Consider the following 21,314-nt stretch of genomic DNA (forward strand, 5'->3'; position numbering starts at 1 on the left):
GTGGGGGATTAAGTCATCCTCAAAGACATAGTTATTGTATTTTTCGACCATGCTGAACAAAATTGCCATCTCAAAATTTTGATCGGGTGACTCTGGGAAAAAATGAGCGTGGGAGGGGGCCTAGTTGCCCTCCATTTTTTGGTCCCTTGAAAAGTGCACTAGAACTTTTAATTTCCGTTCTAATGAGCCCTCCTGCAATATTTTAGGACCACTGGGTCGATACGATCACCCTTTGAAAAAAAAACACACGCATCCGTGATCTTTCTTCTGGCAAAAAAAAATAAAAAATTCCACATTTTTGCAGATAGGAGCTTGAAAGTTCTACAGTAAGATTCTCTAATAGGCTGAATCTGATGGTGTGATTTTCATCAAGGTTCTATGACTTTTAGGGGTGTTTCTCTTTTTTTGAAAATAAGGGAAATTTTCTCAGGCGCGTAACTTTTGATGGGTAAGACTAAACTTGATGAAACTTGTATATTTGAAATCAGCATAAAAATTTGATTCTTTTGATGTATCTTTCGGTATCAAAATCATGAACAGGAAAATCAAACTATGATCGAAAATAAATTGATGTGTTGACCTTTCATTTGAAAACAGCATAGAAAACGTTTTTTGGAAATTATCTCACAAGTTGGAAAATCTCAGATACGACCTTTAGTCGTGAAAGCGTTGATATGCAAGCATTATATTAAATTAACATTAGTATATAAATTAGTAAATAAATATTTGTATATTAGTATATAATATTATATAATTATTAATTTATAATTAGTAACGTTTATATTATTAGTATATTAGTACATAAATATTATATAATTAGTATATAAGTATGTAAATAATATTAGGAAATAAATATTAGAATGTAATTAATATTAGTATTGTAATAAATATTGTTTTTTTATTTCTCTACTAATATGGGTAATTTGTTTCTTTACCAATGTAATGCTGAAAAGTCGGACTAGTTGGCAGGTAATACTTTTTTAGAATTTTGATTTCAGTTTATCATTTTATTAGACATATTTTTCGGCTGTGTCATTACACACCATGTGAGAAAAAAACAACTTTGGAAGAGCTGAATGGCTAGATTTTGCCAACTTTGATGCATATGAGCTCCGCACGTGACAACAGTGTTGTCAGTGTTTTTTTTGGAGAAGGCATTTTGATGATTGTAAATACGGAACACGTATAAATAAAAATATCCCTCTTTTAATCAAACTCATGGATTAAAGTAATCCCTATGTCTAACTACGTTTATATAATTTTTATATATATTTTACATATATCTTGTACATCACTCTTACACATATACCTCATACATATATCTTATACATTCACTTATCATTTATAAATTTATTGTTTTTTGGTTGTTTTTATGCTAAAATACGGTATAATGATAATTTTTTCCCCCTTAATTTGGGAAACTTAGGAAACTTTGGAAACTTGGAAACTTGGGAAAATTCCTTGGGAAACTTTTTTAGCTGGGTGTCTCAAGTAGATTAAAACCTATTTTTATTCGAGTTCAATTAAGGAGCAGAATATATACCTTTTTGCTAAAATCTGGCAGTGGCTTGGGGAGTTGTGGTGAAGGGGCCACCGGGGGTCTAAATAAAAATCCTTACCTCGTATTGGTTTAAACCGGTGGCCAAAGGCCTGCCTTGCTCCTTATTAATAAATAAATTTTTTATGTGACTAGTTCCAAGATAAAGGCATTTACATATTTAGAAAAAATTCGGATTCACTACAGATATTTAAGGATCTTTACCTTATTTTGATGTTAACTACAGATAATTTTTCAGGGACATACAAGGATGCAGTTGACGAAACCAGTGTTTATTTCTTATCCAATTTTTCTGATTAAAGAAAGAAAAGGGGTGACGGTTGGGCGTCTAAGGGGTGACGTTTTCAGGAAGATTCTAGAAAGATAATACTCTACTATAAACTGGGTGTATAAAGTTAGGGGAAGATAATATAGTGGGTTGCTTTTTTGTTGGTGGGGGGGGGGGAGTAATAAAAAAATGATTTGATAATTGAATAATAAGTGCTCAGAAATTCAAGAAAATTTAGGATTTCAGAAAGGAGAGGGGGGTACAGTATGCATACCTTTTTGCTAAAATTAGACGATGGAGTCGCGTGCTTTTAGGTTTTGAGGAAGCCAACGTGCGTTAAAGAGGCTGTGCGTTTTTTTCAGAGTAATGATTACTATATTTAAAAAAGTGCTCAATTGGGGAACCGAGTGCTATTTATTTTTTTATAGCGTTTGCTTCAAAAGAGCCGCTCCTCTGCGGCATTAATAGGCTTTATTAGGCATTAATAGGCTCCTCTGCGGCATTAATAGGCTCCTCTGCGGCATTAATAGGCTTTATTTTATAAAATAATAGGCTCCTCTGCGGCATTAATAGGCAGTAATAGGCTTTATTTTATAAAATAATAGGCTTCTCTGTGGCATTAATAGGCTCCTCTGCGGCATTAATAGGCTTTATTTTATAAAATATGTGGTACTAAATTCTATTTTAATCCCCTTGCGACCCCTTTGTGATGAATTACTATGAGTCATAATTCGTACTTTACTAGGTTGTAGCTATTGCTTTGCTTTGCATTGTGATAATATAGATGTTGATTTGCATTACGGTACCAGATCTTCATTTTCCATAAAAGAAAACCTGGGTCCATCTGTATGGAATGAGGTACCATCGAGCATTAGGGCGGTGAAACACTTACCTCAGTTTAAAAAGGATTTAAAAGATTTTTTTTTGGGGGGGGGGGATATTGTTGAATTTGATAATGGCTGTTAGGCTGGGAAGGGGAGGAAGAGAAGCTGGGGAATTAAGGATGTGCAGGGGCTAAGGTGGGGTTGGGAGGGCAGGGTGGGGGCGGGGGAGTTGATTATTGAAGAATGATGGAGACTAGATTTTTTATTATTATTTTTTTTTTAGATTCTATTTATCTATTATTATTTTTATTTATTTATTTATCTATTTTCATACAGATAGGTTATACTTAGACTTTCGCGCGACCGCAAATCCTCCGAGGTTTTATCCAGAGCGAAAGTGTTGTTTAATTTATTTGTTTGGGAATGTGGAATAGTAAATTTACTAACTTAAGCATTGTAATAATTTGATCCAAATTATCTATAGTCAGTGCCACTTCACTATAAACTGATAATGAAAAATCATGTCAATAACCAAAGGATGTATCTGATAGGGTGAGGGTAAATACTTTTTTTGTATCCAAGTAAGAGTTATGGTGCTTTGAGTCGTTTTGTAGAGGTGGTTCTTACCCTTGGAAAATAGTGAAACTGGAATAGATTATTTTCTAATACGAAAAGACAATCGCAGTTGTTGAAAAGTGGGTTAAAAAAACTGGCAATAAGTATATCAAAATTAAATTCACTGTGTTCGCTTCCTGGTTCTGTGACTTGACTTCATTTTGTTTGATGTTGTTTGTTTAGAAGTTATTTAGTGTCATCCATCCAGTTGTTCCACCGCTAAAACTATTTTTTTTAGCCTTTTTATACTCTTGACAAAAAAAACTGACTTTTTATTCTTCATTTTATTCTATCTGATGTTATCAATAATTCAGGTTGATGATTCCTCATGTTTTTGATTCTTCATTTTATTTTATCTCTAATGATATTCTATCTTCAGCCTTCAGTCTTCTATCTTTCTTATTTATTTTCAGTCTTCTATCTTTCTGTCTATCCATCTATCTGTATATCTATCTAGTCTTTTATCGGTACTGGTGCATTATACGGACACTTCTAAAAAGTCATGTTTGGTTAATGCTAATGAAATAAAATAAAATAGTATGAATATATAATAGTTTATAAACAAATTTGGGCTTTATATTTGCACATTAGGGAGGTGGGGGTAAAATATACCATATATTGAATACATAACCTAACCTATGCACCTTTTTCTCCCCCTAAACCCCAAAAACAAAAGTTTAAATATCGTAAACGCAATGAAAACTACTCGTTGCATTCCATTTCTGAATAGCGGTCTCTTGAAAATAACCAGTCTGGCGGGTTTCGTCTCTCATTAGTATATAAAAGTGTACGTTTAACGCACCAGTACCCTTTTATCTATCTTGCAATCTGAATTCTATCTTCAGGTTTCTGTCTTCAGCTTTTTGATGCTTCGTTTTGTTCTATATCTAATGTTATCAACAACTCAGGCCAAAACATAACTAAGTTGATTTTGCTCTGCGCTATAAATTTCAAGGTTAACTTCGTGTCCCACTTACAAAAACGGACTCTCGAATTGTTTTTAATTGACGACTCAGATACGTCAAATTTGACATTAAGTGTGACCTTCGCCCCCGGAAGAATTATTTATTTCCTTTTCAGCCATTATTGGAAGTTGCAAAACCAAGCAAAAGCGCTTTTCTTGGCATCTCGTCTTTAATTCATCACTTTTGTAAATCAGCAGATTGTACAGTCAATGATGAGATAAAAATGGTGATCAGGTAAGCTTAATTTTTTTGAACAATGAACCTTGGTTTATGTATATATAATTTTTTCTTTTTGTTTTCTTATCTATTTTATTTTCTTGTCTTATTTATTTTCTTATCCATTTGTTTTTTTATTTTCTTATCTTTTATATTTTATTTTTCAGCCTTTTCAAAATAGCTGGATGTGCTTCTAAACAAAATTTTTTGGATTGTTGGCATATTAATTTGCGCGAATTAGGAAAAAACGAATTTCGTTTGGCTAGAAATGATTATTTTTTATTATTGTTCTTGAATTTTCTTAGTCCTACCAGATTTTCAAGAAATTATTTCTTTTCAACCCACAGTTGAATAATTTTCAATTATTCGATTTGAAAGCTGCCTTTCAACTAGTTAGATTTGAAGGTTATCGACGTGGATTTGCAGTTCAGCCAACAGCAATTCCGATCCATTGGAAACATTTATATCTTTAAATTTATTTGTCTTTGATTTATTTTATATGTCTTTTATTTATTTTATCTTTGAAGTACCAAGGACATCAAAAAAGAAATTCTCCCCCCCCATCTACCCATCTGAAAACCGTGATTTTCTGGGATCTTCTTTTGGTTGTTTCAAGGTTATGATTTTATTAGTGTAAAACTACATTTTTATCTCAGTATTTTCATGTTTAACCGTAAAAATAAATAAGCTGCACTTATTTGCTTCATGATTTCTGATACACTTAATCTAACTTTGGATTTGTTTGGGGAATCTATGAATCGGCTGTAGATTGATGACTGCGAATATAAATAAACCAAACTAAGTAGTTAAAGTCTGTATAATTTCAAGTATTTTCGGTATGTAGATTGTCAAACAGAACTACACCTTTCCGAAAACTGCAAGCAGAATACTTAAAATCTGGTCTTGAATTTAACGTTGAAGAGTCCAACGTAGTGCTTTTTAACTGGAAAGGCCCACTTCCTGATGAAATTGTACTTGGGCATTCAAAGACCTGTTCTTCTGACCAAATAGTTTACCTTGGTATTCCCATTGGAAATACGATTTCTCACACTCGTCCTCTCCTAACAGAAGGCACCAAACGCCGCATATCAGCGTCATTAACTTCCATAGTCTCTGCTAAGCTCCATTTCAATCGCCGTTATCTTGCAACGCTGTACAATAATGTTGCTCTCCCCCGCATCCTCTACATTGCATTCTTTTGGAAGATTCTTACAAATGCTAATAAATTGAAATTCGCTCCATTTTCTTCTGTTTCACAAAATACAAAGCTCATCAATAGTCTTCACATAGCAGTTGCTACTAGAGCGGTTGCTAAACTTATGATGAAACACAACCAAAGATTTCAAGACGTGCTTAGAGCTGACTTCTTCAACTCTAGTTACGTTGTCATAGTTGTATAGTGATATTTTTTTTTTCTCTTTTTACTGCTCCGTCATTTTCTTTTATATGACGACGGATTTTCAATAAATAATAATAATAAAGGACGATATATTTCTTGCACATATATTTCAGCATATACTTCTTGCATTTTTTGTACCATGTCAACATATTTGAAGCTTTTGAGACTAAATGATGAAACCGTGGTTTTACTGAGGAAATTTATCAATTTGACGTGTATCTTATTCTTTTTTGATCGTGAATAAAAGGATAATCTGTCCGACGCGGAACAAAAAAAAAGTTAGACTAATTATGAAACAAGGGCACCAAGCTAAAAGGGGCACCATACATATTTGCCACACACAAATTAGCATGTAATAGGACATGTTTTATTGTTGCAAGTATATGTTATAAATATTTTGAAGTTAAACTATGAAAGGCTAGTACTAGAAGGGTTTTAAGTGTTAAAGCCCTCGGGGCTTTAACACGCTTTTGCTCTAACAGAATCAAATATAAGCCCCCCCCGTTCCCAAAAAATGCCAAAGGCTGAATACATTCATTGTAGTTACCTATTCCGTGATGCTCTATAGTAATAACTTATGTCAACCTCTATTATTCAAAATATTAAGAGGAGATTTGGTGTCCCATGGTCAAACTTTAAATATGTCACGGGTTTTACGAAGTAAAGGGGGGGGGGATAGAATCAGACTTTAAGGTCGTCTTTGCTAGGTGTAGTAGTTGGGGATTACTGGCATATCACATACCCATACGTGACACTGCAAAAAAAATAAAATTGTAAAAAAAAGAAGGAAAAAAATTTAAAAAGCCAAACTAAAAACTAAGCGTTTTGGTATAGTAATAATAGCTTAAACCTAGCATTTAAGCATTATAACTCAAAAGCAAAAGCAGAATAAAGTTCAAAATCTTAGGTTGTTCTTATTGAAAGTCTATAATCAATTGTGATGCATTTAAGTGTTTAAATTACATCCGTTCAACATTACACGTATTTTTCAATGATTACTCTATAGTCAAAAAAGGAATAAAAAATAGGTCTGAATGGTACTACTCTCAGGTCTTCGCATATTACCATTGAATTTTGAATCGCATTTAATTCAATTTGAGGCACATTTTAAAATGTTTGATGTATTCAAACAATTGTTTTTTTTTCTTCTTCCATGACTGTGGGTGGCATGTTTAGTAAATATAGCATTGTGTTCCTTTCTCAATTGTATATGTTTAGTTATATTCGCTTTCCGTTGCATAATTGTTCGGGGACTCTCTTTATTATGCTGAGGGGCAAGGAATCTATAAAACCTTCCCTCAGTTTAATGGAATCGCAAAACCATACAAAAATGTGTCTTTTATTCAGATTTACCTACTTTCCCCTCATCAAATGCCCGAATCTCTCCCCTACGCCCTAATAAAAATTGAAATGATGTATCCGATCTGTCTGCCATTAATCACAAAATTACATTCCAATAGACTATGATTGGTCAAATTGACTTTGTGTGAACGTCATTCCAAGATGAATATGCGTGTTGTGCGCAAAAGAAAAAAAATTCACTTCTATGCATCCATACATCCAAAAGATGTGTATCCATGATCAAAATTGATTTGTAAAAATGACTTTTTGTGAATGTCATCCAAAGATGGCTATGCGCGTTATGCACAAAAGAAAAAAAAATCCCTTCTATGCATCGATACCTTCAAAAGATATGTATCCATGATCAAATTTGATTGGTCAAAATTGACTTTTTGTGAATGGCATTCAAAGATGGCTATGCGCGTTGTGTACAAAAGAAAGAATTTCGCTTCTCTGCATCTATACATCCAAAAAATATGTGTCCATGATCAAAATTGATTGGTCAAAATAGACTTTTTGTGAATGTCATCCAAAGATGGCTATGCGCGTTTTTGCACAAAAGAAAAAAAAATCACTTCTATGCATCTATACATCCAAAAGATATGTGTTCCAAAAAAGATATATGTCCAAAAATTGACTTTTTGTGAATGGCATTCAAAGACGGCTATGAGCGTTATGTACAAAAGAAAAATTTCGCTTCTCTGCATCTATACATCCAAAAGATATGTGTCCATGATCAAAATTGATTGGTCAAAATTGACTTTTTGTGAATGTCATCCAAAGACGGCTATGCACGTTATGCACAAAAGAAAAAAATTCACTACTATGCGTTCTATACATCCAAAAGATACGTATCCATGATGAAAATTGATTGGTCAAAATTGACTTTTTGTGAATGTCATCCAAAGATGGCTGTAGCTGTTACGCACAAAAGAAAAAACTTCATTTCTATTCATCTATACATCCAAAAAATATGTATCCATGATCAAAATTGATTGGTCAAAATTGAATTTTGGTGAATGTCATCCAAAGATGACTGTGCGCGTTACGCACAACAGAAAAAACTTCATTTCTTTGCATCTATACATCCAAAAGATATGTATCCATGATCAAAATTGATCGGTCAAAATTGAATTTTTGTGAATATCATCCAAAGATGGCTGTGTAGGTTATGCAGAAAAGAAAAATTTCGCTTCTATGCATCTATACATCAAAAAATGTTTATCTATGATCAAAATTGATTGGTGAAAGTTGATTTTGTGAATTTCATCCAAAGATGGCTATGCGCGTTATGCACAAAAGAAAAAATTTCCCTTCTATGCATCTATACATTCAAAAGATATGTATCCATGATCAAAATTGAATGGTCAAAATTGACTTTTTGTGAATGTCATCCAAAGATGGCTATGCGCGTTATGTACAAAAGAAAGAATTTCACTTCTATACATCTATACATCCAAAAGATATGTGTCCATGATCAAAATTGATTGGTCGAAATTGACTTTTTGTGTATATCATCCAAAGACGGCTATGTGCGTTATGCACAAAAAAAAATATTTCACTTCTATGCATCTATACATCCAACATACATGTGTCCATGATCAAAATTGATTAGTAAAAATTGACTTTTTGTGAATGTCATCCAAGATGGCTCTTCGCGTTACGGACAAAAGAAAAAAACTTCATTTCTACGCATCTATACACTCAAAAGATATGTATCCATGATCAAAATTGATTGGTCAGAATTGACTTTTTGTGAATGTCATTTAAAGATGGCTATGCATGTTATGCACAAAAGAAAAAATTTCACCTCTATGCATCTATAAATCCAAAAGATATGTGTCCCTGATCGAAATTGATTGGTCAAAATTGACTTCGTGCGAATGTAATCCAAATATGGCTATGCGCGCTATGCGCAAAAGGTAAAAAAAATACTTTAATGTACCTATAAGCTACATCCAATATGTATCCGAGACATTTTTAAATACAGGTGGCTATTTTCTTCAGGCATAAGAAGAAAAAGTTGTACTTCAACTAATATGCATGTATAAGGCCTCGATTTTCAGGGTGCCATTATTTGGTAGCCTTGCCCCTGGATCTGTACATATCACTTTAACCCGAAATATATTGTGGGGTAATATCCCTGTCAAAAGAAATATAATTGTGACTTTGTACCACGTAGCTATTCTTGTATTTAATGTATTTGATGTTCAATTTATTCTAGGAAAATCGAGTTAAAACTAGGAAGTGCATGCCGTTCTACTGACGAAGATAGTAAGGAAGTTATTCTTATTGCACTAAAAGCTCTTGGAAATGCAGGAATTATTGCTGGAAGTGAAGATACGCTCAAAAGATGTTATGAAGTAAGTTAACTTTAGTTTCATACGTGTCACATCTAGAAATGCTCCAAGATCTAGAAATAACGATTGAAACTAGTAACAATGAAGCCAGGGTTGTGAATGGAGGGGCAAAAATTCGAAAATGTTTTTCATGGAAGAAAATAGCTATTTTTCCAGAAAATAGCTATAACTCCCAGCCAATCGCTAACCTTAAGCTCTGAAAACAACTGCATGACGGGTAGCCGAAACTTGAAGCCAAGTGACTATTTTGTGTTATTAATTAAAAAAACTTTTTCCACAAAATAAGTTTTTCAAAGAAAAGTAAAGAATTCCATTAAACAAAAAATTAGCAAAAATAAAATCAAATAATCTACCAAGCGTGAAACTACCACAAATCAGCATCGATAAATAAATGAAACCAAAAACGAACATAAAAAACAATAAATAACCGAGTGAAACTCAAAACGAGCAGAAATAAACATCAGTTGGGTTCATAATTCTCACCTTTTCACTTTTTCATCATAATTTTCACTTTACTGAAAAAATACAAATGAATATGCATTGTCAGTTTAATATACATATACTGATATTTAGTAATCAAAATGTTAATATTATTTGATTTATTAAAGTTATAAAAGTAAAAACATTTATATTTTTTATATTTATATGTGTGACGTTAGTATCGTAAAAAAACAAGTCACTAAAAACGGGCTTTCTGGAGACAGGTGATTTAAAATCTAGAAAAAAAATGACTGATTTGTTTTCATTTTTCTAAAGGCTCTTTAGAGCATCATAAAGCAAGGACAGGAAATAGAGAAACTGTAAAAGAAAATAAATTATAATTTTAAATGTGACTTAATCAAAAAGAGCAAAGAAATAACCGTATCGAAGAAAAGTGAAGAATGAAAACAACCGATAACAAATATATAAAATTAATAAAAGCAGTTAATAAACGTCAAAGTTCCTTTCTGCTGCTCATGTCCTATTTAGTTTTTCTACTGATCAGGTACGTAGCTAGGCCAAACACATCATGCACACAAAACCACGCATGCACAGTTAGGTGTACAGAGCAGGGGTCAACATGAAAAAAATAATCAGTGCCGGTGAGGGGGGGGGGGGGCAAAAATTCGAAAATGTTTTTCATGGAAGAAATTAGCTATTTTTCCAGAAAATAATACAATTTTCATTTGGTCTTCCAGGGGGAGGGGGGAGAAAATGTCTGATACAAGCCCCTATCCTTTATGGGTTTTCTCATTTAAAGTTTTATTACTCGTATGTGTGTTTTTTTTTTAGATGGCTGCTATAGTATTGGAAGTAAAGGAGGTTAGTAGCACGAAATTGACTTTTATTTCTTATACCTTTCAATATAAGAAACTTCATCGTTGATCATTTTAATGAACCTATCTTACCACAGCTACTTAGGATACGGCTTAGTTTCTTATTGCGTTTTTTTTCATCTTTCACTTTATTTTCATCTTTCGTCTTATCGTCATCTCATTTTCATTGGTGTTTCTTATTCTAATTGTCCAACCTTGAGGAATTCCTATTTTAGGACCTAACAGTGTAACCAGACAAATCAAAAAGATTATCGACAATTAACGATTTGCCCTAATGATTCTAGAACCAAGAGGCATCTTAAATCATTTGTCCCTTATTTTACCCGGCATTTTAATGACAATGCTTTCAGAAGTATTTGATTTTTTATAAAAATATATTTTGTTTATTTAACTCTGTCAATAATCATTTCAATGAATCTAACTACCGCACCTACTTAGGATACGGCTGACTAGTACTTCCTCGTTGGTATTTATCTTTCATCTAATCATTGTCTTATTTTCATTGGTTTTTCTTATTTTAGTAGCTGACTTTGAAACCTCCTATTGAAGGACTAAATGCTAGACTCCGAAAAATCAAAAAGATTTACCGAATTCAGTGTTTACCACTTTTACCCAGTTTACTCAAATTAATTCATCCAATTAAGGATTTACCAGTTTCTAGAACTGAGAGATATCTTGAACAATTCGTCCCTTATTTTACTTGGCATTTTAATGGTAAATATTTTGGAAGCACTTGATGTGGTTTATTTTACAATATGCTGGTGAGTGTTATAGTATTGATTTGACTATATTCATCATGTAACTTCTTTAGGATGATATTTTGGCACAAAAAGCATCTTATCCTATTGTTTTTAAGCGAAATATGACTTTTTCATTGTGGTTCCTGCGGTTGCTACAATCTAGTAAAAGACGATCACGGCCCATGATAACCAAGAAAATTAGCCTGAGACCCCCCTAAAAATGATGTTAGATCGAAACACAAAGTATATCGTTGGAACCACCTTGGCTAAAAACCTTATACAGGAAATTGACAGTCTCTTGGCTTGAACAAGAAGGGAAATAAAAATGGCTTGCAAAACAATTAACAAAATTATGCATTGGAAGCATCTTTGTTTTTTTATATCCATTTTCCTTCTCTTTAGCTAATGGGGCACTGGGACATCATAGAAACTGTTTAAGGGCTCATTTTAAAGAAAATCGCTACATCTAGTGCCTTTTTTAGTAACAAAATACAATATTTTAAATAAATTCAACTTTTTTTAAACTATATTTTCGTATAAAACATGATGAACGACGTCATCACAAGTATCTTTTGAAAAGTTTCTTCTCTTGGGTATGGCGCCATGTTTGACTTACTTCGCTGCCTGATTCCCTGTGGTTCGTCCTTTACTATTCCAACTAAAGAAAAACATAGGAGTTTTCCTGTTTGTAATTATCTTTGAAAAAACACGTGTCTCGTTATATCTTTACCAACTGTGTACGTATATATATATATATATATATATATATATATATATATATATATATATATATATATATATATATATATATATATATATATATATATATATATATATATATATATATATATATATATATATATATATATAATATATGCATATATGCATGTATATGTATAATATATATATCTATATTTATATATATATATATATGTGTGTATAATATATGTAATTCTTGAAAACGGCTCCATACGCTTTTTCAATGTGCTCAACATGGATTTTCTGGCCTGAAAAAAAACGATCCAGAAAGGTTAGGAATTTGAGAAAATTCGTTTAGAGCCTTATATTTTTGAAAAAAATGTTCATGTGAGTTCATGTGAGTCGAGCACATTGCAATTTATGAGCATATTTCTAGAGGATGAATTGGATAATTTTCCCCCTCAGGAGTGGTCGTATCGTTTTTAATATCTATGAAATCACACTTAGTAAAGAATAACAATTATTGATAATATTAAAAACAAATATTACATAAGAAAAACGAATGTATAAATGAATAATAAAACTAGAAACTAATACACTACTAACACTAATTATATTTGGCAGCCTATTATAATTCCTAATAAAGTCAAATGACATCTTTGCGTCTTTCCTTGAAAACATAGTCATTATTATTTTTAGGGTATTTATATTCTCTTATAAAAACAAGACTTGACTTTGATCAAATTTAACTTACATGACTTAAGTCCCATCCGTCTTTGGAGGTCGTCTTGAGGCTTTTTTCTTCGGAATGGCGTGGATACGTCTTCCGTATGCCTCACGGTCTTCTGCTAGGCGAAAAAGGTCGGAAAGGCGATGAGGCGAAAAATTTTTCTTCCGCCTCTTTGGGGGGGGGGGCGACATCAAAGAGACAACCGTGAAATTGACCTTCAAAGATGATTTTCGGAAGATGAAATTGACTCATCTGTTTTATGTGACCAAGCCACCGAAGTTTAATTTTACTATTTCAAAAAGCATTTATATCGTCAAAAGCTTTTATTTTGATTTTGTTTTTTCGAATATAAATAGAAAAGTTAATGCCTAAATAAAACCTTTAAAACGGACATTGGTGATTTTTGAAACAATCTGTTAAGTTCCTTGACGAATTGTGGAATAAGGCCATTCAGCTGTGTTGTTCATCTAAATAACCTGCAAGTGTATTTCAAGGTATCACATTTTCCCCTGATTTAAGTTGTTTGGGGGTACATTTTCCCCTGATTTCCCCTGATCGTTTAAAGACGACTTATCCCATAATTTTTAACATAAAAAAATCGGCCTTAAAAAAGCAAGAAATTGCAATTACTGATAATATGTAATGACGCTAATATGTATGACGCAATTGAGCATGTGTAATGACGCAATCGTTATGACGCTTAATAGGCAATATAGACTTTACAGGTATTTCTGTGATGCTTTATCAATTTTTGTTTTCTAGGAAGATAATCCAATGGAAGTACGACTTTCTGCTATTGCTGCTATCCGTCGCGTTACTTGTGATTTTGATCGATCAAATCTGTTGAGAATTTTTCGAGATCTATCTGCTGATAGCGAGCTCAGGATTGCCGCTTATCTAGCTTTGATGAAGTGTCCATCTGCTACACTTCTTGGTCAAGTAAAAGGGGTACTCCAAATTGAACCCGTCAATCAAGGTATTTTTTATCTGCTTTTTGTTGTTTTAGAATATGGGCTTTATAGTCAAGACTATTTAGCCCTTTTCCTTTTTCTTCATCTATACGAGGTGTGTTAGACTATTACCAGTTGCTGCAATATGCCATGTAGTAGCTCCTTGAATTCCAGGAACTGGATAATATATTTAACATTTACGTTTGCATAAAAATGGTATAAGAAGTAAGATTTTGGTCCTAAGATGCCGCTCTCATGACGATTTGACCTGGATGAAAATCCTGTATCCACGTGGATTTATGTTTTTGCGTTGGATTTCCTTGCTGGATGTATGTTTTTGCCTAAATCTTCCTCAAATCTATTGGTAGCTGAACTCAACGACTAATTTTAACTCCTTTGTTAGTTCAACTCCGTGTTAATAGCAGAGTAGAACTTCAACCTGCTTTGAATTTTGCAGACATTTCAAAAGTATGGGTAATTTTTGATAGCTATAAGAATGCTTGTTTTCTCTTCCACGAACAAGATATGTTGTGAAGGTTTTAATATTTTGAACCTGAATTAAAAGCCTATAGGATGACAAGATACAATAGGCTTAGGCTAGGCCTTTTTTTTTTTTTTTTTTTTTTTTTTTTTTTTTTTTTTTTTTTTACAAATTGGTCACAAAAAACACAACATAGGAATCTCTATAATAATAACAAAGTAAAACTATAATCACTGAAATCTCCATATAATACTAACAAAACTTCATATAATACTAACAATATCAAAATAGGTCCCGGCGCATAATAGCAAGTTTGGGACGACCCCAAAAAAGGGACACTTCAACTACTAATACACTAATGCACTTCTTCGGGGAAAAAAATCTCTGATTCATCTTCCCCTCCCCCACCCCCCTGTTGGATAAAGAAAGAAAGCAAGTTAGAATTTCTTTCCAAATAGACTACTGCTACAGATAATGCAACCTCCATCCTAATGTGGCTCGATATATGCAATTTTCTAGGATAGCCTTGGTCCAAAGCCTGGACCTAGGAACTGGTGTATATTTTATTTTCCAGGTTTGTTTTTCTGCAAAAAATGGTGTTTTTTTTCTTATATCTGAAATAATAGCAACATAACAAAAAATTAAAAATGTGTGAACTAGAATAACAATACATTAATTGGCTTAAAAAGTATAAGGTTCAAACATTAACAGTAATGTTTTGAACTTAATAGTTATTTTGTGAGCTAAATAAACTTTTTAAAAATTGTTTTACTGATGAAAAGAAACTTCTTTGCTTCAAAACTAGAATATTGCCAAATTAATAGTCAATAAGCCTGTGGATAGCCTGTGAGACAATCTCGTAAGTAAACTCTGATAAAGTTGATTTAATTATGGACTCCCTCGTTTAAAAAAGTAAGAAGAAAGGAAATAAAAAGGGAATATTTTAAGCAATAAAAAGAACTAATGTCAGACCTTTTTTGGATCTTTCTTCATAAACGATCTTACTGAAAATTTAAAATACAAACTTCATCTTTAATGCTGAAGTTTCTTCTTCTTCTGGCACAAGAAGGGATATGAACCATACTGAATGTCCTTCTGGTTGGAGTTATGTTCAGAGCAGCTATCGTCGTTGATATATTCAAGGTGTAGAAGTCATCTGAGGATCTACTAGAGATTCAAATGTTATCGCCGAATGTTGAATGTGTACCGTTTTTCACAGCTTAGATATATATATATATATATATATATATATATATATATATATATATATATATATATATATATATATATATATATATATATATATATATATATATATATATATATATATATATATTTCCGATTCCCTGCTTTTTTGTACCATTTTTGTTATATTGTGTATCATTTTGTTTCCTCATTGAGTTCCATAAAGTAGTTTTTCTTAAATAATTTTTTTTTTCAGTTGGATCATTTGTTTGGACACATTTAACAAACTTGCAGGAGTCAAATGATCCAAATAAAGCCAGTGTTAAAGAACTTGTTGCGAATGAATTCTTTAAAAACAAATTCAGCACAGATGTCAGGAAATTCTCTCGAAATATAGAATTCTCATCCTTCTTCAATGAATTAAACCTTGGAGGGACTGTCGAATCAAACATCATTTTCTCAACTAAGTCGTATGTACCGAGATCGGCTACACTGAATTTAACCGTGGATTTGTTTGGTGAATCTATGAACCTGCTGGAAATTGGAGGTCGTGTTGAAGGTAAAATTATGTGTGCTGTATTAGTAATTATTGGGCAGTATTCCAAAAATTTTGGGCAGTATTCCAAAAATCACGAATTAGGAGCCAAGAACGAGTCCACCAGATACGGTTCTCCTCCCTGGGAGGAATCTTAGATTTTACTTAGTAGGTTCTTTTCTTCATGTGATGAGAAGGGTCATACTTGGAGGGGTTATACTCCTTCCTCCCTTCTTCCAAAATTATTTTAAGATAATTTTGGAAGAAGACCATATACCACCTGAAAACCACTGAAGCCATTCTGCAATTAATATCATTGTAAATCAAATATTCAGTTTAATTTTTTAGTTCTTTCTGAAGTTGTTCAAGACGAATATAGTTTCACTACAAACAAGAGTTTGGATACTGCCCCCTTCCTTAACTGTAAATAAAAACCAAAAGCCTTCTGGGTCTTCGGTGCTTCACTGAAAACGAATTATATTACAAATATTATCTTTTCCAGTTCTTACAGCATTGAAAATAAAAATATAATTACAGTGAAACAAATTCTTGAACTGATGTTTCAACAGTTAATATCATCATATATCAAATATTCAATTTGGTGTTGTTTATACTTTCCAAGACTGTTCAAGACGCATATAGTTTTCAGTAAAGCGCCAATGACGCAGTAGGTTTTATACTTTTACAATGAGAGAAGGATGCGATATCCAAACTCTTGTTTGCATATTCAATTTAAGTTTCACTCGTTTTAAGATTTATTTATTCTTTTACGTTAATATCTATTGCATGTTTGTTTGCATTGATTGTTTATTTTATTTCTGTTCGTTTTAAGTTTTATTTATACTTCAATAGCAAAATATTTGTTCTTAGTTTTAAGCTTGATTTTCATATTCAATCTAAGCATTGCTCGCTTTAACATCTATTTTTTTCATTTATATTATTACTTGTTGTATGTTTTTTGCTATGATTGTTTATTTAGTTTCTGTTCGTTTTGGTTTTCATTTATTCTTTAATAGCAATTTCTGGTCGTTTTGAGTTTGAATTTAGGTATTTGTATCTGCTGAGCTTCAGTTTAACATGGCCGTTAATTTTCTTTGAAAAAATTATTTTTCGGTAAGTTTTTATAATTAATTTTTGTTCGTTTTTGATTGCAAAAAGTTTCAAGTTTTTAAAAATTCCCCATTTCGAAATCAAACTTAAAAAAAATCAAATGTTCATCAAAGTATCAAATCTGGTATCAAAATAACAATATCAAAATAAAAAGATGGGTTTGTTTCAACCTCGGAGTGTTTATTATCTAGCGTTTGATCTATTTTCAACAAAATTGCTATCTAAAAATTTTTATCGGATGATTTTGGAGAAAATAGGGCGTTCGGGGGGGGGGGGGGGCAATTGCCCTTCGATCTCTTTAGACTCTTTAAAAGTGAACTAAAAATTTATATTTTCAATGAAATGAGCCCTCTCTGAACTTTAAACGAGCATCCCTTCTATAAGAACCATATATACCCCCAGAGTATAACTTACAACGCCTGTCCCTGGGCCCTGGGAGGTTGTGTTGACCTCGGAGTTTTAATATCTGATGTTATAACTATTTTTAATAAAGTTGTCACCTCAAATTCTTATCGGATGGGTATATCCATCCGATAAACCCAAACGCGTGGTGGGCGGGAGGGGTTGGTTGCCCTCCGATCTTTTTGTTACTCAGAGAAAATGAACTAGAACTTTTAATTTCCATTCAAATGAGGCCTCTCTGAAGCTTATACGAGCATCCCTTTAATAAGAACCATTTCCGGCTCCAGGACATACCTTACAATGCCTGCCTTCCGGGCCCTGGGGGTTGTGTCGACGCCGGACGTTTTGTTACCTGACCTTTGAACTATTTAAAAGAAATGGCTATCTCAAAATTCGTATCGGATGGGTTTGGGGAAAAAAGGGCCTGGGGTGGGTTTAGGGGCCTTCCGATCTCTTGACTCTTAAAAATTGAACTAGAACTTTCAATATCCATTCAAATCAGCCCTCTCTGAAGTTCATGCTAGCATTCTTTCCATCGGAACCATATATGCCCCCAGGGCATAACTTGCAAGTCTGTCCCCGGCCCTGGGTGGTTGTGTCGACACCGGAGTTTTTTTTTATTTGACCTTTGAGCCATTTTTAATGGATGCATTTGGTGGAAAAGGGGCGTGGGGGGATAGCTGCCCTCTGATCTCTTTTGACTCCTAAAAACTGAACTAGAACTTTCAATTTCAAGTCAAATGAGCCCTCTCTGAAGTTTATACGAGCATCCCTTTCATAAGAACTATATATGATAGTTTAGTTTTAGTTTAGAGTTTTAGCTTAGAGTCTTAGCTTAGAGTTTTTGTTAGAGTTGAAGTTTAGTTTAGTTTTAGTTAAGAGTTTAGAGTTTACCATAGAGTCTTAGCTTAGAGTTTTAGTTAGAGTTATAGTTTAGTTTTAGTTACAGTTCAGAATTTAGAGTTTTAGCTTAGAGTCATAGCTTAGAGTTTTACTTAAAGTTATAGTTTGGTTAAGTTTTAGTTAAGAGTTTAGAGTTTTTAGCTTAGAGTTTTTGTTGAAGTTCTAGTTTAGTTTAGTTTTAGTTAATAGTTTAGAGTTTTAGCCTGTAGTCTTAGCTTAGAGTTTTTGTTAGAGTTGAAGTTTAGTTCAATTCTATTTAATAATTTGATGTTTTACATGTGAGTTTCAGTTAGAGTTATAGTTTATTTTACTTTTAATGAAAGACTAAACTTTTAGTTTATAGTTTATAGTTTTTTATATTAAAGTATTAGCTTAGAGTTTTAGTTATAGTTCTAGTTTAGTTTAGTTTTAGTTCAGAGTTTATAAATTTAGATTAAAGTCATAGTTTAGAGTTTTTGTTAAAGCTCTAGTTTGTTTAGTTTTGAGTTCTAGTTTAGTTTACGTATATTTGATAGCTTTGAGTTTTAAAACATGGATTTATCATAGTTTATAGTTTTTTATCTTATAGTTTTAGATTAGAGTTTTTTTTGTAGTTCTAGTTTATTCTATTTTTAGTTCATAGTTTTGTCTTATAACTTCTATTATTATCTTATAGTTTTAGTTTAAGTTCTATTTTATTTTAATTTTATTAATTAGTTTATAGTTTTTTATCTTATAGTCTTATAATATAGTTTTTTTTATATTTCTAGTTTAGTTTAGATATAGTTAAGAGTTTGGAGTTTTACATTAGAGACTTAGCTTAGAGTTTTAGTCTAGTTTATTCTTAGTTACGAGTTTGGAGTTTTTAGCTTAGAGTTTTAGCTTAGAGTTTTTTTTAAAGTTCTAGTTTAGTTTAGTTTTAGCTAAGAGTTTGGTGTTTTACCTTAGTCATAGCTTAGACATTTAATTAGAATTCCAGTTTAGTTTAGTTTTAGTTATGATTTTAGAATTTTGTCTTAGAGTCTTAGCTTAGAGTTTTTATTAGAGTTCTAGTTTAGTGTAGTTTTATTTTAGAGTTGAGAGTTTTTAGATTTGAGTCTTATCATATTTTTTGTAGAAGTTATAGTTTAGTTTAGTAATAGTTAAGAGTTTAGAGTTTTATCTTATACTCTTAGCTTAGAGTTTTTGTTAAAGTTGAAGTTTAGTTTAGTAATAGTTAAGAGTTTAGAGTTTTAGCTTAGAGTCTTAGCTTAGAGTTTTTGTTAAAGTTGAAGTTTAGTTTAGTAATAGTTAAGAGTTTAGAGTTTTAGCTTAGAGTCTTAGCTTATATTTTTAGCTAATATTTACGAGTTTTTTTATAATAGTAATAGCTTATTGTTTTTGCAAGAGTTCTAGTTTAGTTTAGTTATAGTTAAGAGTTTAGAGTTTTTTATCTTGGATTCTTAGCTTAGAGGTTTTGTGAGGTAACAGTTTATTTAAGAGTATGTATTTTTACAAAAGAGTAATATATTAGGGTTTTTTTAGAGTTCTAGTTTAGTTTAGTTTTAGTTAATAGTTTAGAGTTTTTAGCTTAGAGTCTTAGTTTAGAGTTTTTCATTGCTGTTGTTGCTTAGTCTAGAGTTTTATATTAGACTCAGAGTTATATTTGGAGTTCTAGTTTAGTTTAGTTATATTTAAGAGTTTGGAGTTTTAGCTTAGAGTCTTAGCTTAGAGTTTTTGTTAGAGTTCTAGTTTAGTCTATTTTTAGATACGAGTTTAGAGTTTTAGCTTAGAGTCTTAGATTAGAGTTTTTGTTAGAGTACTAGTTAAGTTTAGTTATAGTTAAGAGTTTGGAGTTTTAACTTAGAGTCTTAGCTTAGAGTTTTAGTTAAGTTTAGTTTTACTTAAGAGTATAAAATTTTAGCTTAGAGTCTCAGCTTAGAGTTTTTGTTAGAGCTCTAATTTAGTTTAGTTTTAGTTTAGAGTTAAGTTTTTTTATCTTAGTGTCTTAGTTTACAGTTTTGTTGAAATTTTAGTTTAGTTTAGTTTTTGTTTAGAGTTTTAGCTTAGAATTATATTTTAAATTTGATTTCTATTTTAGTTTTGTTTTAGTTTATAGTTTAGAGTTTTAGCTTAAAGTCTTAGCTTGTTTTATTTAGAGTTCTAGTTTAATTTAGTTTTAGTTAAGACTTTAGAGTTTTTAACATAGAGTCTTAGCTTAGAGTTTTATTTAGAGTTAAAGTTTAGTTAAGTTAAAATTAAGAATGTAGATTTTTTATCTTAGATTCATAGCTTAGAGTTTTACTTAAATTTATAGCTTGGTTAAGATTTAGTTAAGAGTTTCGAGTTTTAGCTGAGTCTTAGCTTAAAGTTTTTTTTAGAGTTCTAGTTTATCTTAGTTTTACTTAAGAGTCTCGAGTTTTAACTTAAAGTCTCAGCTTAGAGTTTTTGTTAGAGTTCTAGTTTAGTTTAAATATTGTTGAGAATTTGATGCTTAACCTGTGAGTCTCGATTAGAGTTATAGTTTAGTTTACGTCTAGTCAAGAATAAAGTGTGTTAAATGAAATTCTTAGAATAGAGTTTTAGTTGAAGCTCTAGTGTAGTTTGTCTTTAATTAATATTGTAGAATTTTATCTTAGAGTCTTAGCTTAGAGTTTTTTTTAGAGTTACATTTTAGTTCAATATTATATAATAATTTTATGTTTTAACTTTGATTTTAAGTTTTAGTTCTAGTTTAGTTTACTTTTAGTTAAGAGTTT

The 21,314-nt window shown here is 31.8% G+C and overlaps 1 protein-coding gene across 2 annotated transcripts in view; it reads left to right on the top strand.

The window, feature by feature from the left end:
- Nucleotides 1–21,314, top strand: part of LOC148944115 (uncharacterized) — a 285,083-nt gene that overhangs the window by 58,626 nt on the left and 205,143 nt on the right. For both annotated transcript variants that reach the window (XM_089100272.1, XM_089100273.1), the window contains exons 8-11: nt 4,346–4,464; nt 9,411–9,549; nt 13,794–14,007; nt 15,904–16,206. In XM_089100272.1, the coding sequence (XP_088956398.1) occupies nt 4,346–4,464; nt 9,411–9,549; nt 13,794–14,007; nt 15,904–16,206 (775 nt within the window). The remainder of the gene's footprint in view (nt 1–4,345; nt 4,465–9,410; nt 9,550–13,793; nt 14,008–15,903; nt 16,207–21,314) is intronic.

The sequence above is a fragment of the Artemia sp. Qi Xiang Cuo genome, chromosome 14 (assembly GCF_049724085.1).
Source record: "Artemia sp. Qi Xiang Cuo chromosome 14, ASM4972408v1, whole genome shotgun sequence".
Classification (NCBI taxonomy): Eukaryota; Metazoa; Arthropoda; class Branchiopoda; order Anostraca; family Artemiidae; genus Artemia; species Artemia sp. Qi Xiang Cuo.